At 39.8% G+C, this 25,305-nt stretch overlaps 1 protein-coding gene across 1 annotated transcript in view; it reads right to left on the reverse strand.

The window, feature by feature from the left end:
* Positions 1–2,591: 2,591 nt before the first annotated feature.
* The window catches only part of TEX11 (testis expressed 11), a 39,179-nt gene continuing 16,465 nt past the window's right edge, over positions 2,592–25,305 (reverse strand). The window contains exons 14-28 of the mRNA XM_082323373.1: positions 24,657–24,742; positions 23,352–23,489; positions 20,418–20,503; positions 19,729–19,782; positions 18,960–19,000; positions 17,620–17,706; positions 15,915–15,985; positions 15,237–15,353; positions 14,253–14,325; positions 12,607–12,756; positions 11,489–11,597; positions 10,372–10,492; positions 8,434–8,598; positions 5,784–7,394; positions 2,592–4,915 (exon numbers count right to left, since the gene is read on the reverse strand). Of these exons, the coding sequence (XP_082179499.1) occupies positions 7,320–7,394; positions 8,434–8,598; positions 10,372–10,492; positions 11,489–11,597; positions 12,607–12,756; positions 14,253–14,325; positions 15,237–15,353; positions 15,915–15,985; positions 17,620–17,706; positions 18,960–19,000; positions 19,729–19,782; positions 20,418–20,503; positions 23,352–23,489; positions 24,657–24,742 (1,373 nt within the window). The 3' untranslated portion in view covers positions 2,592–4,915; positions 5,784–7,319. The remainder of the gene's footprint in view (positions 4,916–5,783; positions 7,395–8,433; positions 8,599–10,371; positions 10,493–11,488; positions 11,598–12,606; positions 12,757–14,252; positions 14,326–15,236; positions 15,354–15,914; positions 15,986–17,619; positions 17,707–18,959; positions 19,001–19,728; positions 19,783–20,417; positions 20,504–23,351; positions 23,490–24,656; positions 24,743–25,305) is intronic.

The following is a 25,305-nucleotide window of genomic DNA, read 5'->3' on the forward strand; positions in this document are numbered from 1 at the left end:
AAATGCATTTTGGGTCATGGCTTGAATTGTGAGGAGTTTGCTTTACAAATGCAGATCAAATAACAGGGTTTATGTGCTGCTACATAATTGTTCCTGTACTGGATATAAAGACAGCAAAGTAAATATATAGTCCAGCTGATCTAGAGCATCTTTTTACCATTTAACATGCTGTTTAGACATCAGAGAGAAGAAGAAAGAAGTTGTAAAGACAACTAGTATATTTTTCTAGTACTTTTTTAAGTGCAGAGAACAGGAGTGTTCACTGAAGACAAATGTGGTTAATGGGGTATCATTATACATTCCTGCCTGAATCTGCTGTGTCATTTAGCTGAGCTAATTGAAAGGTGAGAGGGTTTTGTTTTTTAAATCTTGGATGGTTTTTTTTTTTTTCCTTTCAGACTGCACACAAGAGAAGTGAAGTGAGATTTCAGGGGAACGGGGGTGTTGTACCAAGTGTGGGCGCACAGTTTGCAGACGGTTCACAGTTTATGAAGCTCACTGGACAAATAAAACACAGTTTAAAACTCCTTTAACTGATCAGATCAACAGTCTTGTGGGGGTGATTGTCCATAAAACAGTGGAAGACTAAATGGTTGCTAAGCAGATCTGATGCCGGTATTACCACTCCCAAAAATCAAACTGTTTCCTTACATAGTGATGGCTTTGGACCGATGAAGTTGTTGATGTAAAGCATCATAGGAACAGTGTCTGCTAACGGCTGCCACGGTAGCTGCCAGGCTTCTCTGTCCAGTGCGCAGACTTAGTTGCAGTAACTCTGAGTTGCAGTACGTGGATCTGCAGACACTCCTCCCTAGACAATCCATGATGCGTCCTGAGCTGATCTGCCCTGACAGTGAAATGTTACGGTTCCAGTGGGGAGGGGAACATGGAGTTATGTTCGCAAATAAATCATGCCACTCCTGTAAGGTGGACACAACCACTGGAACAGTAACCCACATGCTGAGACAATGAGGGTGGCATAAAGGGAAAGAACTTGCTCTTTGGAAGCTTTTTAAGGAGCTATTTATTTTTCTGGCTAAGGACAAATTACTCTGCCTACCAGGACCTTAGCAAAGTCCTTCTGGACCATACAATAGCAGAGCATTGTCCTGTTAATGATCCCATCTCACTGTGAAATGGAGGGGAGGTGGTTCTTTTCTCTTGCAAGATGTCCTGCTACAGATGCCTGCAACAGGCATGAAATTAATCTGCCCTAAGAAACTTCTAGAAAATTAGACCATAAGCTGCTTGTGCTGTAGAGAAACATGTCCATACTGCTGTCTGCAGCTCTGGTTAATTAACTGTCTTGGCCCTTGTTAAGCAGAGGAGCACAGGATCTGTGAGGCTACTGGAAGAGGGGTTTTAAAGGAATTTAATAAAAGTTTTCTCAAAAATTTTCTCCTCAGTGGTGCCTGAGATGCACGCACCTGGACAGCTGTCTTAGGTACGTCTTTTCTTGCTAATGATGCTTGACAGCACAACCTGCAAAGACTGCTATTCTCTGCTTTCCTCAAGCTGTCACAGCAGGATTCATCTGCTGTGAAGCAGGTAAAGTTATGTTAAAGGTGTCTCTTTCCTCAAAGAATCCTTAGGTATCCCCTGACCTTTAGTGTTTATTTATATCCCTTGCCTCCAAAATGAGGGTCATGTTGTCAGTTTTTTTAACCCTTGGGTCAGTCAGTGCAGCATCTGTCAATGGTGCAAGCAGACAGGAGCACTATGGGACTAGCATACCTTGTTGGGGCCACGCTTGGCTCACCACAGGGGTGACAGTGGTGTTTCCTCCCTTAGTTCCAGTGCACTACTTCTGCCCAATCCTCTAATGAGCTTCAGCTCTCTTCCACACCTTGATTTCTGATTACTGTGGTCACTTCAATTCTAAGTGACCCTCTTCCTTCCTGCCTCTCCAGAATGCTCAATGCAGCCACGACATTAACAGCAGCGAAGCTATTCTCAACCTGTATGGTGGGATGGAGCCCAAGGAGCACCCCAAGTGGAGAGCTGCTGGACAGCCAGAGCCCAAGGAGCACCCCAAGTGGAGAGCTGCTGGAGAGCCAGTGCTCCTACTGCAGGCACCTCCGGGTGAGAGGTGGCAGGAGGGGCTCCAGGGCTCAGCAGCTACGGCTCTGTCTTCTCTGCACTGCCCCACTCCCAGACTCTTCTCAGCAAGGACTTTTTGTTTCCTGGGCAGGTTCCCTCTAGCCATATTCCTAGCGGACCAGTGTTAAAAATACCCTCTCTCTGGACCCATTCTCCAAGTCACGTTGCATTTCCCTTCTGCCTCTAGAATGTTGCTGCTCCCCAAACAGTTAAGAAATTATCAGATTAGGAAAAAAGACAGGGTATAAAATACAGGCTGGGGAAAGGGAGGAAATTTGTGAACTACTACGCTATATTTGTGTTCTCAGAAGCAGGGAGGAACTCTGCAGTTACAGAGCAAGTATCCAGCACACCCTGTAGCTTCCACAATGTGTAAATCAGAAGCTGCTGCTGCAATGCCACCCTCTGGAGCAATCTGTTAACATCTCAGGATGAGCACCCAGGCTGAAACGATACTGCAACAAAACAGTGATCAATAAAAAAAGAAGGCTGGGGGAGGAATGAGCAACGCTATTTTGTTGTTTTGTTTTTTTTTTTTTTTTTTCCCCAGGTCAGCTGTTGCTGGCTTAAAAAGATTTATATCCCACAGTCATCCTAGCTGGGCTACTGAACTATAAAGCAACGTTTAGCCTAGTAAAATAAACACTGATCCAGCCTGCATCTACACTAGCAAACTCAGTGCCCAAGCACCTGGAAAGCAGAGTGATTGCACGCAAACTACCTATTGGGAATGGTGACTGGAAATCCAGCTAATTAAGGTCTGATTCAGCTAGGAGAGGAATTCTTGCCCTACTTAAAACCTATGGTGAATCCTAAGCCTGGAATAAAACATACAATGCAAAAATGTGCAAAGAAGAGGTGAGAAGTACTGTATCAGCAGAGTCTGTAACTGATCTGATCTGGACTTCTTAGTAAAGTCTGTAGCAGAAAAGAAATCAAACTGAGCATCTCCACGGAAAAAAATGCAAACAATTCTGGCTGTAGGCAAAAACACATTTAATATTTGCTGCCTTCTATGGCTGTATGTAATTACCTGCTACACTTACTGGGCAAACATGACCTTCTCATCGGGTACAGAGTGACACCCTTACATGTGTATGTGTTTGTGCAAGCCAGAACTGTGTGGCGGTGTGCTCCCCCCACACACACTCTCAACCTTTTCCCATAACCCTGCTCAAGTGATAATCACCAGTGGTGATGGAGCATCCAGGTCAGAGTGGATTCGGGGGAGACAGATAACAACACAACAGCCAAGGGCTAATTTATGGCAATGTGCCCACCTAACCACAGTGCTGGTCAATGTCCGACTCACGCCAAATTTGGAAGAAACTAACATACGCAGTCGGTATGTAAATAGGACTATGAGTTAATCATCTAAATAGTGAGCAGCCCAAGAGCCCTTTGAGCTCTCCTGCACAGCGGTGGGCTGCATGCCAGGATCTCCCCTTGAGCAGGGACACCTCTCAAGGTTCCTCCTCGAGGCTGAGAGATTCCTTGCCACAACAGATCCTTGGTAAGTGACTAATAATAGCATGCTAAACTTTGAAATCTTAACTAAGTGATATAAAGGATTGATTGCGCATATATAATCCGTTAGACATAAACCATTGACCAAGTCTGGGACTAGGATTGGATCCAGCTGCACCTAGACTCCCCTCTGAGAAGGAGTTTAGAAAGCAAGGGGGTCCTTTCTGAACCTCATGACCCCATGGGAGGGCCTCCCTGACAGTTTTGTCTGATCCTGTGCTCTATGCAGTAAATAATCAATCAAGTGTACCTTGCCATCGAATCTTGTTAAACCAGTCGTATTTACCATTGAACTTTGTTAACTCACTGGTTTATATCAATAAAGTTTTGGTTTGGTTTGGTTTTTTTCTTTGCTTCTCTCTTCCGAGTGAAGTGCACTCTCACCTCTCACTCCCTCCGCGACAAACTGAGAACAATAATTAAAGCTGGCCCGGCAGGCCCCAAGGCGATACTACAGGCACCAATGGATACCTTTGACTCTATGGCATTGTTTACAGTCCCTGCATTAATGTGACGCAGCATACATCTCCAAAACTGTGACTCCAAAAGAATTTTCTGTGGCATTTGAGGCCTGGCTTTTTATGGGCTCAAAGGTGTTTCTTAGTTAAACAGACAACACGTTGTGCATTAAAGATCTGAAAGCAGCAGCTCACAGAGATCCAAATTAGACCAGGTGTACTGAGCACACTACTGAGGTGGAGAATTTACTCTAAACAGACCCATTCTCCTCTGTGTGTGTCTCACAAGGAGCCATCTGCATCAGGCAGCCTGGGTACCATAAACGGAATGCCACTGAAGTTCAGTGGAAGGGGCTTGACTATCCTGCTTGACTATTTCCACAAAGGTACCCTCCTGTTCCTACCAATCCATAGTTCTATCCAGCTGAGCCTGAAGAGCAACAAGACACTTCACAACGAACGCTCCAGCAGGGGCACAGCGCAGGCAGCACCACTCTCGGCTACAGCTTCCAGTGTCTTGCTATCACAGGCACCAGATCCCATAAACTTCCCAATTCTTCCCCGGTTGCCACCTTCAATATAATTCACTCCTTTAGGGAGTCCCATTCTCACACGATTATCCAGAAGCTCATACTAACCTGTGCAGTACTGCAAAGCATCTAGTACCCTATGTTCCTACTTAAGGTTGCTGTAAATGCCACGCTGACTTACGTGTCTGCAGGTACCTGCCTTCAGGAAATGACCCTGAATCCAGCTGCACAACAGACGTGAGGATGTGGCAGCGATGCTAAGGGCGGGTTTCTAGCTTCAGGTAGGACGCAAAGTGGTGCCTGGTGCACACAAAAAGCAGAAATATTTGGTTTACTCAGACTATGAAAAGAAGACAGATGTGGAGCATTGATACAGACTGGAATGCAGCTGACTTTTTTAATTACTTCTTGGCCCTGACCACTGCACTAAGCACACTACTAATCTCTTCTTCCAGAGCTTGTCAGGCTTTCAGACTAGACTATGACTAATTCAATTTCTTCTTTTCTCTAGCCACCATCCTGCTGTTAGTGGCCCTGTCCTCTGTCTGAATAGGCTTTAATAATCTGGTTCTAAGTAAAATATCTTTTTAAATTTTAAAAACAAAATTAAATAAGTATTATTCTCAAACCAGGTGATCTTATAGCTGAAAGATACTGCTGTCCATCAGCCCTGCCTTCCATGTAATGTTTTTAAAGAATAAGCAGCAAAGCACTTTTAGCTCCCTAATAAGCAAACCAGAGGACCTGAAATGACTGCTACGGTGTTCCTCAGGGTGCTTAAATATCCTCTTAAAAAAACAGCAAAAGAATTCACTTATAGGATGCGTGTCCAGTTATAGAGCATGCAAATGTCTATCACACAAATGACAATATTCCATCTTTACTTTGACCTGCCTTGTACCTGCTTACTATAGTGCAGCAGCCCTAACTGAAAAGCAACCAGTATACATCTACCAGCTGTGATACCTACCCATCTTCTAAGCAGGCAACTGATAGCCTGAATCTGTGCTTTTTGCTCAAGCACCCTACCAGCCTTTTTTTTCTAAAAAAAAAAAGAAAAACCCCTATACTAAGTATATCTAGGCTCTGCTAGAACCCACAGCACTGATCCCTGAGCACTCAAAGGGCTTTGTTGGAGTGCACTGTTGCTCCCTCCCACCACAGTCACCTTTATTTCCATCCAGCGAAGGGCTGGGCCCACTGGAAGATGCATGTCCTCGTGCTCATATGCAGGCAGAACGCAACCACGATTTGTCCCCCGGAGTCAGGACACCAAGAGGTGTCATGGAGCACAGCTGTGCTACAGTACAGAAGACAACACTCAGGCCATGTTTTTTTCTGACTTCTGAACCTGCCAGTGAAACAGCAACAGTTGTACAGAACTAATTATGTTTCTTTACCCCACTCCACCTCTCCACACTCCTCACTATCCACACTGAATTTCAGGTGGGAGATACCTCTTCAATCCAGCTGCAGTATGATCCATCCATTTACCAGCCTGTGTTTTTATGTGGATTTGTGGGGATTCCATGCTGAACTGTGACTGGTGCGTTACAGCTAATAGCTGTCACAGGAGAAGAGTCAGAGATCACTCAGACAGATCTGGGCTAGTAGTTGGTTTATTGAGTTCTAATCAGTAAATTTAGGTATGTAAAATACTTAATAAGTACAGATGGATTGGTAGTCGATACTGTACTGTTTACTACACTTAAAGTTAGTATGGGATACAAAGATTATCGCTTAAGCTTACTATATATATGGTAAATGTTACATGCATGCAAAAAATGCCATTTACCAAGCCATCAATGCCTGGTGTCAGGTACCGGATCTCGCAGCCTCGAGGGGTAGCCCTGAGAGGCGTCGCTATTCAAGGGGAGATCACCTCCGCGCAGCCAGCTGCTATGGAGGGAAAGCTCAACGGAGCCTGATGGCTGCAGATATTTATACTCTAAAGTGGTTGATTTGTAGTCAGATTTTCTGCTGTGTTAATGCAGGTTCGGCTGCTTATCAGCCAGTCTCCAGCCAAACCATTTTTTTTTTAGTTTAGTGCTGAGTTCTCACCGATAGCCTCACACAATAGGATTAACTTTGATTAGGCCTTCTTGCTGAGCCTGGACCAAAGTTCAGTTAGTTCAAACAGGAGTGCATCCATCACAGTAGTCTATAAGCAGCAGTACATAGTCAAAGCTTTAGCTTTGTGAGCTAAATAGTGCCTGCTCTTTTTTTATTGTAACTAAATTGTGAAACTGGCAAACAGCTCTGAATTCTTGTCCATACTGAAATGGACTGAAAACTAAACAATATCTGATAAGTATTTATGTAGCAAGGAAGCTATGACATCCAGAGGTGATGCCTGGTCTTGGAATACTTTTATTTTTCTCATTGCCACTTACTACTAAAATCAGGTATTTAAACCAACCTGTTACACAACAGCAGACGCATCTCATGAAAAAGTTAAGTATTTATTTCTAACTGCTATATAGCTCCAGAGAATGAAAATTATTCCCTAGAGGAAAACAATTACATTTATTCAATAAACACTTCCTAAAAAGTACATAACTTAATTGCCAACAAGAAGGAGATCCTGGTTTCTTTTCCACTGCTCTCATGACCCCATGCCTTCGCAGAGCTAACAGCCTCTTTCATTCAGCAGAACGTTTCCAAGAGAGACTGATGTCCTCCTTTTTTGCAGTTGTGGTTGTCATTATTCTTCTTCATTTGGAAGAAACCCTTTTGCTCTGTCCAATTTGTCCAGAACCTCGCTATAAAGACCAATCATCTGGAGAATATAAGCACCATAGTCGTCAACAAGGATGGATAAAGTTGCATCATTCAACTAGATAATACAACAAAGTGACAGGGAACAGAAGCAAGAGAATAGGTGGGAGACTACCAACAGCTTCTAAACCTAAAATTTCAGACTGATATAAAGATTTTCGCAATTATTTAAACACAGTCGTTTAAGAAAAAAATAGTTAAATCAGTGCAAAGTAACAAAGGTGGTTTTATTTATACTGACTTAAAGCATAATTCATAGCTGAGTGAATAAATATTCACATCAGTGAATAAGGCTATTCACAGAATCACAAAATGGATTCCACAGGTTGGGAGGGAGTGACCTCAGTTCTTATTGTCTTAACTGATGTACTTAAAATGGTATAAAAGCCCTTGATTGTGCATAAGAGAATGAACGATGACTGTATACATCAGCCAGGCTGCACTGTGTTGCAATCAAGGTAGGAGCACCAGCCAAAAATTGTAGAGAGAAGCTTACTTGTGACAGAGTAAGGAAAAGTGTCGTTGCTTTCTACAGAGGTGCTAGCCCTGAAATTTCTCCCTTACAGGAAGTGGCTAAGCTACACCTGAAAAGATGAGCTTTAATGATTTTATTCACATCCCCTGTTTATAAGACAGATTATACTACAAGCCAAGCTTGAAAGCATTCATACAACACCTGATTTAAGTAAACTGGTACAGCACCTTGACTTTAGTGAAAGCAGGCAAGGTAAAAGGGTTCTCCAATGGCCCCAAATAGTCAGAAGTTTATTTCCAGTCAGCCATTTACATGATCCTTCCAGTAAAAAGACACTACATTACTCTTTCTGTTGTGTGTCAAAACTTTTGCGGCCTCACTTTGAAAAAATCTTTTAGTATCACGCTCCCCAAAAATATTTAGGAGCCATGCTTCTCCTGAAACTCTTTAAAGATCCTGAAACTCTTTAAAGATCATCTGTAGTGGTTTCTTCACCCAGATCCACATCTCAAATTCAGGCCAGACATCCAAACCCACATCCTCAAATCCATCTGCTTATACTTACATGGCCTTCATAGCTTTTCTTCAGAGATCCTAAGTGATTGAGGAAACGCATTCCTAATCCACACCACTGCTCAGCTTCCTTATATTTACCAACAGTATACTGAAAAATTCCTGTGTTCCAGGCTCTTGTCATCAACCAAAGGATCTCCATCTCTGGGTAAGCATTCTGGAGTAGCAAAAAAGAAGCAGCAGCTCATCAGAAAATAGACTCTTCACTTTAAACCTGACAAGTCAAGAGTGCATTAGAGTTTAGTTTTAGAGTGGGAAAACAGTTGGTGTTGTTTTTTTTTTTTCTCCTAAGCAAAGGGCAATTCCTTCAGAGCCATCCTGTACTTCACAATTCATCTGCACTATTGTCAAACAGCTTGTGTCCAACATGGGTAAGTCATGTTGCAATTACCTATTGGTAGGTCAGAAAATACAATTCTGTGGGAAAGGGAATGATTCTAGAATGGAAGTATGCTTTCCAACAGCCTATCTGCAGACAGACTTTCCAGTTTTTCCAGTTTATCCAAACAGTATTGAATAGCAACACATAGTTGCTCGCTACAGATCAGAAGCAGCAGTTCTTACGTCTTCAGAATTTCTCTGAATTTCGTCTTCAGAATTTCTCACTGCTGCAATGGCTTGCCAGAGTGAAAGCTGCCGTTATAACTGCAGAACAGAAGACAGAGTACCCCACAATACTTTGAACCTGGTGGGGAACTAATTCAGTTGGGGAAAGGAAGGACAAGCAAATATTTATTTGCCATGCAAATCCTTAAGGGGAGGCTAGAAGAACTTCTCTTCCCTCTTTGATAGATACTTCTCATCCTAAGTAAGAGGGCCCAGAACGAGTTTCTGAACTGCAGCATCCATTTCTGAATAGGAGGTATAAATCATGAGTGGCATACCAGCGTTCTAACTGATAATACACTGATGTGCTGCCCAAGTGTCCTCCTCTTAGCATGGTACTATTAGTACCTGCTGCAATGAGCAAGACCGCAAAAGAAGGCCTTCTAGTACTGTGAAATTCTGCTGTTATGAGTATCAGTCCACATTAACATTTCATTCGTATCCCTCCACAAGAACATTATCAAAGTTATAGATTAGAACTTCAGTGAAACAAAGGCACAAATGTGGACACATTCTTTTCTGGGGAAGTCAGAAACAGCGTATCTTTATGCCACACTTGTAACAGAAGAGACATTCAAACCTGACTAAAGAAACAGCCATGCAATGAAATGAAGCTATGAAACCCAGTACTGGTTTCATTAGTCCTGAACAGGAATATTCCTTAACTGATTTTTACCTACGAAATTCTAAGTAGAAATGCCTGACTTCCTCAGTACAACTGCCTTCACTGTACAGCTTTATGCTTCAGGCCTGAAGGGAGCAGCAGAAATGGTTACTGAAGGAAAGATTTTACTCTCCATATACCTGTCCTCACAAGGCACATGGTGCCGCAAGTACTGACAGCACAGGAACCTATTCTAGGTCATTTGGAAAAAATAGTAATGTAGTAAATTCCCAAATACATTTAACAAAACAGAGATGAGAAAAAAGCAAGGCTGGTATCCGAATTTTTGCCGGCTTTAAACTGATCTGGAAAAGTAATCTGCATTTGAAAAAACATATTTGGCGTAAGAATGTAGAAAGCAAGAGGAGGAAAGATGGATGTTCTAGCTCAAGATGTTTCTAAAATAGGCATCAAAAATTTGGCCTTAAATGTCTCTAAAAAAGCCCTTACAAAATCCAGGGAAATTCATAATTCAGTCATAAATATCCAAGAGGCATTTCTTTTGAGGTAATTTCAGTGTATGTTTTACTGAAGAAGTCTTAGCTGCTCCACATATAACACTATATAATGTTCAGTCTACTCATTTTTCTCAGTCCGATGAGAATTTTTTTTAAAAGTGCTCAGGATCATCTCCCAATCTCATTTTCCTGTTCAACTTACTGTGCTGCTGACTACATTCAGAGCATCTTCAAAGTAGTCCCACACCTCCTGCAGTACACAGGCATCCAAGTCTGTTAATCCAGTCGGCAAAGAAAGATTAATCAAACTATGTAAGCATTTGCTGAGAATTGAAACAGAGCAAAAGAGGAAACATTAAATACCATGTGCACAAACAGCTACTTTTTTGTATCAGCAGCACACTATGATTGTCAGACAGACATGTCCACCTTGGTGCTTACTACACTCACATTCTTATAGCAGAAACATACATTTTCCTAGTATCAGATCTCATTCATACAAACTATGCAAAAAGAGAGCCAAGAGCAGCAAGTACTTCATTATTTTCATTGCTGGGCTCTAAAGTAACACAGAAGGAAAGACATACTATTTTCTAGGGTGCTACACATGACAGCGAGGAAAAAGTACCTCTTCTAACCTCACCAACAAGAACTAAGTAGTCAGCATCCTCAGAAAATCAGTAACAAATACGTGGTTTCTGAAAACAGGTCGGTTTTTCTCAGTGTAAAGTGAGAAAGGCAATATTAACACTTGCCTTTGCCCAATAGTTACTGCAAGTAACTTGGAAAGGAGGGAAAAAATCCTTTATGGGATACAAGTGAGAGAGAAGGACACACACCAGGTTGTTTTTCAGATCCATAAGGTACAGCTGTTATAGAGCCAGTTACCCAGCAAAATAAATCACGTATGTACTATTGCATCATAGCACTAACTTACAACTCATGGCTTCCTTCTCAGCCCTTAATTTCTCTTCACTTCATTGTCTTTGAAATACCTAGTTCACTACTGCAGGGTAACATTTGAAATGAACACCTTCCTCGCAAGAAACAGTCAGAGACCTCTTCTAGATCCAGTTTTCATTTTCCTTCCTCAACAGATTCATTTATTGGAAATAGGACTTTCAGAAAATATGCCAAGTAAACAAATTGCAGTTAACACACCTATTAAGACAGTTGTACTTGAGAGGTACATTGGTTGGCCAGCAAGAAGTAAAACCTTGCACATAAGCTAAAATCTACTTTTTTTCAAATTGCAGGCTTTACTCCCTGTCAGCATTTCCAGTCACAGGCTCACGGCAAAGCTATGTGATAACACTAACCTAAATTTCACAGCATCAATGACAGTCTGCTTTCTGTGAAGGTTTAGTGCACTCTTGAGAGCTTTCTTACACAGTACAGGATACCGAGCTGGAGATTCCATTGCTAATGCTTAAAAGCAAAAGGAAACAGAGAAGAAGAAAGAAATGACTGGAGCTAGACTTTAATCTCATTGGTCACTAAAATAAACTACAGCATATTGCCAGATCCCTTGTGATAAACAACTGAAAAGAGATTTGCTTAATGCCTGGGCTGGTCACAAGCTAGTGCTTCTCTACTACTTTCTTACTGTGCACATCATCAGGGAGGACTACAAGGCACAGCAGATTTCATAATTTACAAGTACTCTCACTGCTGTTTACTTCTGGTGCAGTAACCCAAAAATATTGGGGGGGGTGGTCTAAAGTAAAGAGTATTGTTTTGTTTGTCTCCTTGAACATGAAAATCTGGATGGAAAAATGAGGCAGGAGCAGGATGTCACTATGGTGTTTCCAAGCCCAGGCATGTACTCCCTCAAGTCAAGGGAGGTAACTAGGTGTTTATGCAATCCTACAGAATCCCCTCCAAAGATTTGCCATGGTAGTTCTAAATTTTACTCATCTTCCTTGGCTCCTACTCTAGATTCTCAAGGAGGCATGACTAGAACTTTGTGATGAAAGTATGGTACAGTATAGAGAACTGCTATTTACAAATTAACTACACTAACTTTAAGTTGAAACTGCGTATCTATCCAAAGTCCACATCCTAAAACTTCTGTGTTGGGGCATGAATCAGCTAGGATCATTCTCTGGCCTTTGCCAGTTTGGAGCTTGTAAAAGTTTATCTGAATAATCTTTTCCAGACTCACAACCTATACAAATGTCTCAGGGTCTAGAAGTGGAAAGATGTTGCAAATTTCTCATTCATCATCCACATAATACGGTATTTCAAAATACAGATCTCCTAATATTGCTGAGATCCTAAGCATCTTTGCTTCAGGACAAAATATGTACGGTTAGACCCATTTTCTGCATGCTGCACAATACACGATAATCCTGGTCACCCCAAATGAACAGGAAAGAGCAACAAAAGCTGTGCTTCATGACTTGAAGAACTATGGAAGTACAAATGTAGTCCTTACATGCAATGATTTCTAGCGTCTTGACCTCTATTTGTGGTTGCTCCCATACTGACTCCATAAGGTCGTGGAGTGTTGGATCATTCAGTTTGGATCTTGCTTCAAATTCATAAAGCAGCAACAATGTGTCTGTTGGGTCTTTAGCAAAATCTCCTACAGAAGAGACAGAATTGCCTGTCTGTAATGATTCATTTTCTTAAAGCCACATGGTGTACCATAAGGTATAAATTTTGCCTCCAACAGGCAGGAAAACCATTAAGGTACTCAGATTTAACAGCAGAGCAAGTGGAACTCTAAAGCAGTCTTGGACAGAAACCTCAGATGTCCAAAGCACAACCCCACCATCCACCATGCCTTCCCTTCCCCCCCCCCCCAAAAAATCTGGATTGTCTGTAATTGGCTAAATTCCTGCAACCCTCCTAGGCAAGGTAAGAGCTCCTAGGGAAACCATTTTCACAGACAGGTAAAAGAGATAACAGAAGGCCACCAGCTCAGAAGGTCAGCTTATGAAAGAAGTTATTATCAGCTTCAAATTTTTCTATAGGACTTGTCCCCTTTCTTGCAGAAAAGCCCTCAGGAAATCCTTAAACACAGAAGAAGGCCGGGAGAACAGTAGAACTGCTAGGAAGGTGTAAACCTGATACAAATTCCAAACAATCCTTTACTGAACTATCACAAAGACCTTTGTTTTTACATCTAAAAGACATTCTCAGCTTCCTCCCGGGCAACAGACTTGTCCACACATTGGCCAAGGTCTAGTGAAGAAGTGAAGGAAGCACCGGGCTACCATTCCACAAACCTCTGCAGGAGAAACTCCAATATGTCCCTGTCCTGAGATAATCAACCCCTTGGGATTTTAAGGATGGAAAATTAAAAGGGAAGAAGTCTTCCTGAGTTATCTTGCCTTCAGTGCAAAAGGGCAAAGAGAATCCCAAATCCAGGCCATATAATGAACCTTTCATTCTGAAATTTTAAGGAGAAAAAAACCCAGCAAGTAAATTTATTGACAAAAGTTAAATATTAATGCATCATACAATGGAAACTCCACAGTGTCCCAAACCTGTAACTTAAAAGAAACCAGACCACAGGCCAGACAAGGAATGCCTAATGGAATTTTTCTATCAATATACTACCAAAAAAGCGAAGCACGCATTCTCTAGGCTAACAGTCACTCAGCATCTCAGCTGTCAGCTGAAAGCACGCCAGTCTCCAGTAATATCTGACCTAAATTGACAGGGAATGGTCAGGGAACAGAGGATGGGTTTTGGCACTTCAAAGTATGGTAGCAGGACTGTCTGTATTCTGAAACGCCTTATATGGGAAGGGGCTAGTAAAACTATTAAAACAGTGCAAGAGTGATTCCACTCTAGAGCGAAAAGCTTGGAGTTTCTTAACATTTAAGACAGAACAGTCAACCCAACTTCACTCTGAAAGATTGTTCCATACTTCACAGCACGTATACAATAAAAAGCCTGCAATGACATACAAAAAACAGTAGTTGGCTTTGCCAATTGTTTTCTCATATTGCCATATAACTGCTTCAACACTCTTCAGCTGAGACAGCAATTCCATAGGCCCTGTATTTTTCATGAATATAGTGACTAAGTCTAAGAGTTACATGTGCTGTACGGACACACTTCGTAGCTTACCTGTTAATTTCAGAACTTTCCATATCTCCTTGCATGTCTGGAGATGTTGAAGGGCCTGAGTCAAAAGCTCCATCTATTTTACAAAATTTAAGAAGTTATTTTTGTCATAGTTTTGAAAGTGAAGGGAATATACATGTCACAACTAACAGGATCTTTATACTTAACTACAAAATAAATTAAGAATGAGCCTAATTAGTACATCATCTACACCAGTTACTGTTTTGTTTTTTTTTTTTCTCTCTCTTTTTCAAAGACCCGTGCATCTCAGACAAAGCCTCTTCACACTGAACATTCCATTGGTCCAGAAAGAACCATATGGGTTCCTATGGGACGTCATTTATTTTAGCTCCCAAGCTTAAAATACTGCTATTGAGACTGACAAACCCCTAAATCCCACAACACAAATTGCTGTGCATCGCTCTCCACAAAAGTAAGTTTCTACAACAATCGCTGTACAACAGACTTCCGTACTTCCTTCATAAACACTGCACATTTTCCTTCATTTTCTTACCACAGTAAGCAAAACACCCCCAAAAAAGGATGTATGCATAAAAAACAAACAAAAAAAAAAGTGAGCTTTATCACAACCATACTGGTAACTACTTTCAGCAACAGCATAATCCTAAAGATGCAGTAATTATCTGCCTGACCAAACAATCTTTAGCAGCAGACTCCTTACATAATATGAAGTATTAGTATACTCTTTCAGTAGATTGAAATTCCTGTAAGAGAAGACACTGCCATGACCCTTTGCTGATACAAATCTGTTCAAATCCACCGAAGTCAACAGAACTAATTTACAGAAATCCAACATTTACAATAGTCTGGATAGCATTAAGTGCACTGATTCTAATTAACCATGAAAGGTTCCCATGCTTACATTCTCAATATCCTGTTCTGAGTGAAACAACTAAGACTTCAAAATCAAAAGAAAAAAATGCTACACTGATACATACAGAATCAGTTAACAGAACAATGCCCTACCTGTTCAGAAGGTGTTTCTTGTTGTCTTCCCATTTCCAGATCAACTGCAGCTGCCATTAACAGGCATGTCTTCTGAGCAATTAGAACAGCTTTGTCAGAAGGACAAAACTGGGACAACTGACACCAAGAACAGGAAAAGGTAATGAGAATTCTGCCCATATAAAGCAATTTGCTCATGAACAGAAGATTGCTGAGTCTCCTCTATGACACTTTTAGTAATCAGTCATGAATAGTATATATTCATATTGCGATTTTACTTGTACAATTACACAAGAAGATTATTTAAATATAGAGTGTAAAGCAGTATTGGAGTCCCCTCTCTACAAACACATACAAAACTGACAGTGTTGGTAGGAGTTCTCTATGGAGATTAGGACTCGAGTACTTAACATGTTTGTGTTAATGATACAGTTTCCAAACATCAGAATCCATTTCTTTTAGAAAGTTCTCAATGAAGTCTAAGTTTCTTATGACATTTTTAAGCAACAGAATATAAAGTATGACAATAACGCTTACATTTTGTATTACAAGTCAATCTCCTTCTGACAAAAGCGCTCCATCTTCAGAGCATACAAGCATGTCTCCAAGGAGATACCTGACACATGGATGTAACTTCTAACAGAACTAGACTGATGACGATAGTCCTCAACCAGACATACTATTAGCAAGAGTACGTACCTTGAAAGACAATAGAAAAAAATCCCTCATCTTTCCCGGGCAGCCCCTGAACTGTACAGCTAAGTTCCAAGCTAACAAAGACATAAAAAATGGAGACTAGAATAAAAATCTTCAATGTTACGGGTATGCCCATCTAATCTCTAGTAACAGGCAGTTCACATCCTACAATTCAATTTCTTAACCAAAATATCACCAACAGCTCATTTAACAACAGCAAGAAATATCATTATTAGTGATTTGTTAAAATAGCTTATTCATTCTTTCAAATTTTGTCTTAATAATTTCATCATAATCAAGTATCCATTCTACCATATACCCTACCCACAAGAGCATGAATTGGAAGAAGCATTTTCTTATGTTAGTAAACAAAACTAGTATCTGAATAAAAGTGTTGAACGATATTTCCAAGACAAGGAAAAAAAACCCACAACATTTTGAAACATTCTCCATTTTACCCCAACAGGTTCAAGTACATGGCAATTAAACACACAATTCTGATTAGTAAATGGATGAGCCATCTAAAGACAATCAAATGATTTATGTATGAGAATCTGACTGAATTATACCCAATTATATGTTTAGATTCTACAGTGGCTTTGCAGGTTCTAACTTTCATGTTAATTTATTCCCTAGGACATGTTTTTGTAGTGTCTGAATTGCTTATTCTGTGAATGAGAATGCTGCCTTGGAAAGGTCATGGTCACCACAGATTCTATTCACACTCATGTTACTATATTTGACTCTGCTGCTTGTCTCCCTCCTTTGCTACTCTCTATTGGAGCATGGCTGCATTGTGAGGCTGTGTGCAAAATCTCATCATGGCAGATGTCTTCTGTTATTGATTTCAACTATTTTCTCCCCTGTATGCTCTCGCAGAAGCAAGAATCTGAAAAACTGCTTCAACCCGTTACCCTACACTTACATTTTTATTTATAGACAGCAAATGCACTGTTTACCAAAACAGTGTAACGAAGACTACCAAACGAGGGTCCAGAGACACGCTACAGATGATAGTGCTTAGGACAGCTCCACGGGAGCTGCATTTCCCACTAGGAAATGCTTTATGATAATGTTTGCTGTTTAGATTCCATCTAGTGTAGTTTAAGGCCAACTCCAGGACTGCTGATATAAGCGACTAACGAAGACAGTCTATCTGGGTGGCAGAGGTAAGCTCATCCTGCACCAGTCACACCAGTACACTCATATGAACTTCCCAATTCGTATTTTGTCTACATGAGAATATGCATACTCAGGATCAGCAGTAAGGATTTTTTATTGCTCTTAGCAGCATTTTTTTTCAGATATTGAAGAAAACCATTATTCTTTCTATTTGTGTGATCTTAAATTTTACTTCTGTTACAGAGTCTTGGTAGTGAAGGGCTAACTAAGAGGAAAATGGTGAACTCTGAATTCAGAGTTGTATCATGGACACGTACAAGAATTTCTGTGGTGAAGGGAATAATGTATCAACTATCCCATCAGTCAAATAGACCTTGTGTGAGTATTTGTCTTGATAACTGACTTAAAACATGAACCTTATCAGATAGTTTCAGAAGACAGAAAATGCAGCAGGAGACCAGTTAAGGCAGCAACTGCCAAAGGTGACAAGTTTTATAAATCTACTACATCTTTAAACACTTCTTCCTTCCTTAAGTGGAGGTAGAGGTGGAGGGGATTCAGTTTAGATTTTGAGAGTGCAACCTACCAACTTTTCTAAACCAGTGAGCTTCAAGGATCCTCATGTCCCCTGTAAATTTCTCTTCTGTGAAAGACTCAGCAAGTCTCTTGTGAGCTGCAGAAAATGTATTGTTCAATACGTAAGTAACACTTTCTGAGCAGAATAAAAACATTTCCAAGTCTAATAACTACACTACAAAACAGAGGTTTCCAAAACTCCCATATAATTCCTGATGAAGAGTTGTTCTCACAACTTAAATCTAATATGCTTGACCAGAGAGGCTTATAAAAAACATCAAAAGATGCCTCAAAGAGCATTTTAGATAAGATATATGTCTGCCAACAAGTACTGCCTCTTCAAAGTTTACTGACACTGAAGTCTAATGCAGAGGAATTTTACTTAATTTCACAAAAAGTCGAGGGTTTTTAAATTTAATAACAGGTCTGAGGCCTTTTTTTCAAAGAACCTTTAATTAATTTAATTCTAGTCTTCATTCTCTTCTCCCAGTTGCAGTAAGAATGGCTAACGTAGAAAAAGTCCTACAATCTCATTAACTTTCCTGTCTAAGAGATAGGAAGAGAGGGGTAAAAAAGATTTTGTGAAAATAAGTATTTCTTCTGATGGAGAAAAGTCCTCTGTAAAAGTCCTGTACCTTTTTCAATGCAAACAAGACAATTTTTTTTCAAAGGACAGCACAACTTCAAAGTGGGAACCAATTTTGACAAGCCTCTCCTGTCTTTCAGCAATTTGCTATTACTTCTTGCAGTTTACTAAGCCTTCCACGGCAAAAAAAATAGCATTCTCTTAATTTAAAAAATGTTCCCTTTTAAACAGCTGGAACAGCAAAGACCACCATTGGCATTTAATTAATGCCAGTAGAAAGTTACGCTGTTAATTCAGTTTACAAAACCAAACTTCGTCCTTTTGTGGTAGCCCTGCTACTAAAGATAGTAACTTTGTTCCTGCCAATGCAGTCAGAATAGGAGACTGTCACTTCAGGCTACCCAGGCTGTGGCTTGTACCCAAATATCTGTTGTTTGCACACATGGCCTTACGAAGGATTAAAAGGAAACTGCCTAGAAGAAACTGCCCCTTTGTCTGAGAGAAGCTCCCAAGCACAGGCTTTACTAGAAACAGTTTTTCCAACACTAGCCTGCAAGCTTTCCATAGCAAAAACCTGTAGCACTGAGATCCAACTTCACAACACTGCTGAATCTCCAGTTTTAATTTTCACTGATTTCAGTGGGAAGCTGGGAACCTAAACTGAAATAAGAAGTCTAAATATTTGGTTGGTATAGACCTAATCATATAATAACATGTTCACAGATGGAAGAACTACAGAAAATGTAAATAAAACAAAAGCATACCCAAGGTCAAGTAAGTCAGCATTGAGTTGATATCTTCATCTCTAGAATGGAGGAAAAATTAAGTTTTAGAAAATGTTTGATTAACTTTCTTACAACAGAAGACATTATTTATGTTGGAATACAACATCTCCGTAATTATGGATATAATCATTCTTCCCCTGACAAACATTTCAGGCATTAGAAACTTCTAGCATTTGAAGATGAAGAAGGAACATTGAAGGCCTGAAAAAAGTTTTATTGATCTGCAGCAGTGAAGGTCGTTGTAGAGTGCAGCAGGAGATCTTCTCAGTTGTTGGGGCTGCAGGTTAAAGTTCAAACCCCACTGACACTACGCTGTGCTCTTGACAGTCAAAATCCAGCAGTACAGTTCTACTTTTAAGCCAACACACCATTCGCGAAGTGGCTAGTCTTCAGCAAGGGAGGTCCCACCCTGAAGTTCTCACTAAGAACTTCTGAAAGATAGCACGTCCTAGTGTCAAAGTTAGAGAGGTTGCTTAGCTCAGATTCCCCATCAAAATACCTGACAGTCTTATGCATTAATAAAAGAGGAAGGCAAAGAGCAAATATTTAAAGGAAAGGTTATACAAGTAGAAAAGATGTTCCTATGTGACATCATTAGGTTAAGTTGGGAAGTCATCTGGGTGGACTTTTTACTAACATAAAAACTAATCTCTTGATTGCTTTGCAAGAAATTAAGCCCAGCAAGAAAATATTACACCATTTGAACAACATATCCACCATAGCAAAATGGTTTTGCAAATGGACTCACCTTTTCTCTTCATTTTCTGCCATGACCTTTGACAACGTAAGACGAACCAAACATCTAAATATGAGAAAACCAAGCAATGAAGAAACAAGAAATTTTGTTCCAACAGGGTACTTTGTCCTATTTTTCCAGAAAGGATCTCACTTTTCTTATGCTATCAGCCCATGGAACTCATAGAAGAATTCAAAGTGTCAAACTGAGAACAAGATTATGCTATTTCCCACCCTACTGCCTTATTTTGTCTATCACTTTGTTAAATCATGTAATAGTAAGTAAATAAATGTACTTGAACAAAGGCTTTAAGCAAATATTGGAATAAAGACATCTGTCTCACAACATCTGTTTTTATAAACATGATGGAATATTTCAATAAGAAGATACCACTTCGTCAGAGGATACAAACAAACTGGAATTTTCACCAAATATATTGTTGCAATCTCATTAGAGTCGCTGTTGGTCATCTGTGCAAGTCACAATGTGATCATAAAATTCAGAGCAACTAATACTATTTGCTTGGGAGAGACTTGGAACATCATTAAGATATTGAGGCTCGAGGTATATCTGCAGCACCAAAAAGACTGCTAACTAATCTTTCATCTACTCTGTTTTCCACCTTCCTCAACATAATAAATTATTTTTTAAAAAGAAACCAGAAAAAATGATCTTTCCTTTTAAATATATTGGATTCTCACTTTAAAGCTGCAAATAATTGTCGGCAGTCTTGTAAATGTTCAGACAAATACTCCAAAGCTTTGATAGCCACAACTTGTTGTTCATTCTGAAAAGAAATTAAAACATGTTTTGTATAAACTGAACTACCTCAGTTACCACCAAAAAAAAAACCCCAAAGCAACAGTATATTCCAAAAGTCTGTGCAGTCTACTAGCAGGAAAAAGAACAAAGGGCTCTGCACAGAAAAGCCTCAGAGCCAAGAGAAAACCATAAGAAGAGATCATACGATTCCATGCGCAAAGAGCCTATGGCAAGAACAGGATCGCTACAGGTTGGCAAGGCTTTCATGCCTTACACTGCCATGAACAAAGCCCTAAAAGGCAACCAAAAGCCTCTCCTAATTATGCCAATGTAATCAGCCAGTTCAGACATCACTCAAGTCACCAACCAAGAGGCAAATAGGAGGGACAAGTGACTTTTCAGTCTTTCATCGTTGACTTACGTGTATTTTGTACACAGGTTCCCCCTAGCATGTCAAAGATCAAATCCCAGCGGCAGAAAAAGATGTAACATTTTGCTAAGGAGAACTTTACAGAAATACACCATGTCATTTCCAGATACCAACATTTATAACTCAGAGTCCTTTATTTTCCTGAAGAAATATTAAAAAATACATTTTCTTTATATGTGAAATCAATTTCTACTTTGCATTACACAACACATTTGAGTGAGACCTTGGTCACGGAAGCATGAAATACTTAGAAATGCATGAAATATACAGAAATATTAAAAGTAGGCCAGGTTACAGAGGTTACAGCTGTCCTACTTATATCAATAAAGCCAAGTAAAGACAACATTATCTGCTCTACCTCTAAAGCAATTTGGGCAGCTAAACTCAGGAGATTAGTGCCTGTATTTTCATCCACTCTCAGCTTGTCTTCATGTTGAGATGGTTTTTCTGCTAGCTTCCCCATTTCAATAACTGCTTCCACAGCTGAAATATACATAGGGAAAAATAATTTTTTTTATAGAAGCAATTGGAAGTTGGAAAGTTCTACTGTTTTAATGAGGCTTTAGAAACGACTTATGAAAGGCTATAATTTTTTTTAATATGAAAAACCAAGACAAGAAAACCTGACCATACCAGCACTTCTCCACAATTATGCATTTCTTCCTAGAGAGGTGCCAAAAGGCTTTCCAAGCTACTAATGTAAGGAAACAAGGATGCCATACAAACGAAACTCTATCTCACATCCTTAATTTTGTACTGCTAAATAACTGTTTGTCACTGAAGACAGAAGACTTTCTCTAATACATCGTCTGGGCGTGATTCCAAGCTCCCACATCTTGGCTTATGCTAAGGGTGCTGCTGCTTTTATGTTCATACTGTGCTGTGGTTCCCACTCTGTATTATGTGAGCAAATTATGCTGTCATTAAAAAGACATATAGAGAAAAATTAATTGGCACAGAACTCATCAGAAAACAAGCTCTGCATGTTACCCTGTATTCTAAGTAAGTATAGACTGTATTTCTCAATTTTCAGTACTTGAGCTAAGATTCTCATTAAAATATGAAATGGCAGAACTCATTATAAAGAAGAAAGAGTCTACAGAGATATGTCATTCTGTAAGTCATCTCAGTAATTCATGTATTTTCTGGTAACTTCAGGCTCTACTTGTCCAGAGAAATTAAGAGCAGCAATAACAGTTCCGTTAAGGTTCATTTAGCTCAGTATCCTTTTTTTATATTGTATACACATACAAAGGAATATTAGAAACGGTAAGTATACAACGATTCTCACCGTGGGATGCTACTATAGCTTCTGCCCATGAGAAGATTAGAGTCTTCCTAGCCAGAGGCTCAATCCAGACAATATCGGATACGGCAATGGACTCCACATTTTATATATTGTGTGCAAAAAGCATCCCACTGACAGTTTGAATCTACAGCCTGACAGTTTCAACGACGTTACAGACTGTTCTTCTAGCTTCCCTCTATTGAGTCTTTCTCAAGACGAACTGTCCAAATCTGCCTAGTATCTCCTAATATACTCGGCACTTCCGCTCCTTGTAGTGGACCCTTTATCTTTCAAGCACTACCTTTATCAGTATCCTTCTCCATCACTGCAATCTTATAGACACTGAATTTAGCAAAGATGCTGTTTGGATCACACCTCTCTGCTTCTCTGACTGCCTCTTTAGCCTATTCACAGAACAGATTAAAGGAAATCAGTACAATGCCATCTTGAAATCAGTAATATAATTGCAATAGAAGAGAGCTAAAAAGATACACAAAATGTTAATGGTTACATTGTTCATATTTTATAATTACTCAAGAAGTTTGGTTTGGCAACATCTTCCCTGGAAAGAAAAGTAAAGTGATGAGAGCAGAAGATGGCACCAAAGGCTGACAATGACCAGACTGAGGAAAAAGCCAATTCCTCAAAATTAGAGCTACAGAATCAGAAAGCAAGAGAAGCCCTGAGAATGCTGAAAAATTAAACTCCATTCTGTCACTTTGAACTGTGAAGTTTAACACCCCCAAACCAGAAGGCCTAGATAGGTAAAGCAGGTGCACTTCTCTGCAGAGGTGAGGGCTAACACACTGTTACGGAAGTTCTAGTGAGACACATCAAACATTTTCCCTGCCAGGGCTCATCTGTCTTGAAGAGAGGAGGACCTCTAATCTGAGAAGAAACCATACCGAGGCATGATCACACAACTTGTGGACTGTTTCCCCCATTAGAATGACAGGTGATACAAGAGGCCCCCATAGCAGCCAAGATGATTAACAACATCTCTCTGCCAGGTGATGCAAGATAGGTAAAGACAGTTTCCTCTCTCAAAGCAAAATAGGTACAGTAACAAAGATGTAAATTAAGTCCCAATAACACAGCTACAAAAATAAAAACAATGCAAATAAATAAATATGTACACATATATATCATATATACCTTGTCAACTTGTCTCAGATGAAGATAGCAAGAAGCCATGTTCCTCTGCAGCTTAGCCAAGTTCTGATCTATCTGCCCAGGTGTGTAGAAGCTGACAGAGTAATTGTACCAGTGAAGAGCTTCAGAATAGCTTTTTGCCTGGGAAATTAAAAACCAAAACCAAAACTAAACCAAACCAAAACACACCTTTATTTGGGTGATTAAACTGCCTAGGTTTTCCCAAATTTAAAAAAAAAAATGGTCATAGGAAATGAAAGATTTAAATAATCAAGTATATTCTAGTGCAACCTTTCCCCCAGAAGAGTGATCATTGGTCCCGCAACGCAGGTAATACTCATTAGGAGAACTGATGCTTTACCTATACCTACTCTTCCCTTACTCTTTACAGCCATTATTAAAGACAGGACACTGGACTAGATAGGTCATTCGTCTGACCCAGAAAGGATATTCTTATGACTAAATACAAAACAGAAATATTATTTCAAAAAACCTCTCTCTTCATGCAATGGAAACTAAGAGAAAAAGACAAAAGTGCTTATCCCATTTAGACTGTGAACCTTGATGATACTATGCTGAAGATGGCACTTCCAACTATAGTTCCAATTTGGACAAAGAATTTATTTCAAAATGAGGAGGAAGGAAGCTGTGTCATTAGCAAAATTCCTTCTTGACTACACAGATGAGAGGTAATAAAATGGCACATGTGTTTTTCTTTATATATTCAAGAAACAAGCGTATGACAGAAATACTAGAGTAGAACATGAGTTAATCTTCTCCAAATACTGGAAGAATAAGAAGGTAACTGGTTTTGAATGATAGAACTTAAATATACTCACAGTACAAATGTATATGAACTAAGATACAATGTAAGCATCCAAAGCTACTTTATATAGGCTAAAAAGAAAATCAATGTACAAATGGTAACACTTCATGCTCCTTGAAGGAACAACTGACCGTCAGAGGGTAGGAACTGCAAAATAAACAGCTCAATGTAAAGAATATTTTCAGGTTTTTGTACCCTTCCTAGGACAGAACCAGAATGATGTGCTGCACAGGTTCCTTGACTGATCAGTTCTGGCCACAACTGTTCCCACGTACAAACCTTGAGATGAGGCTACCTGAAACTTGATGTGGTAATGGAAAACAGCACCCAGCTGGATGAAAATAAAACTAGTGCCAACTGGAACAGGGATCTTAATAACAGCTGGCACTCTAACCAAAAATAGACATGCCAAAGAGGTCAGAAAAAGCAGATCTTCATTTTCACTGATATAAATAACAACACAGTACTGTTTGGTATCAAACCTCATAATGTTTGGCGGCTCTGTCCCACAAGATGATGTGCAGCCGGTTCAAGGCTTCAGGCAACAGCTGTTTCCCAGTATAATGACCTGAAAAGATACTGCAAATCATCACTTTACAAGAACTTTAAGAAACACACTGAGAAGCACCTAAGAACTGAGAAAAAGCCTGTCCCATAGCCTACAACAAAAAACACTGACACAGCAATAGTTTCAGCCAGGACCCAGTGTTTCTTATTCTGCTTCTGAAAAAAAAAAAAAAAAAAAAAAAAAAAAACAAACAAAAAACAAACAAACAAAAACCTCAAAAAACAGTGGGTAAGAGAATAAGTATTTTCATGCTTGAACAACGTAAATGTGGCTCTTGCACCTAGCTCGATCCTAAGTAAAATACGGTCTGATTTCCAGCAGATCTGACAGTCAAAAAATACTACAGTGCTACAGGTCCAACAGACCTGAAAAGGAAACTGTTATTCAGCTGCTCAAACAAGGATATGAAACCTGTTTTAATACTGACAAACAAAACCACATTGGGCTGGATGGACAAAATATTAACATTACACAAAACTTTTGATAATATTTCTAATTCCACATGCATCAGTCACACACAGTCTACACTAAGAAGGTGGAATTGTTCTAGCAAGCAAATTTAA

This window comes from Platalea leucorodia, assembly GCF_965183815.1.
Source record: "Platalea leucorodia genome assembly, chromosome: 10".
In the NCBI taxonomy this organism is placed as follows: Eukaryota; Metazoa; Chordata; class Aves; order Pelecaniformes; family Threskiornithidae; genus Platalea; species Platalea leucorodia.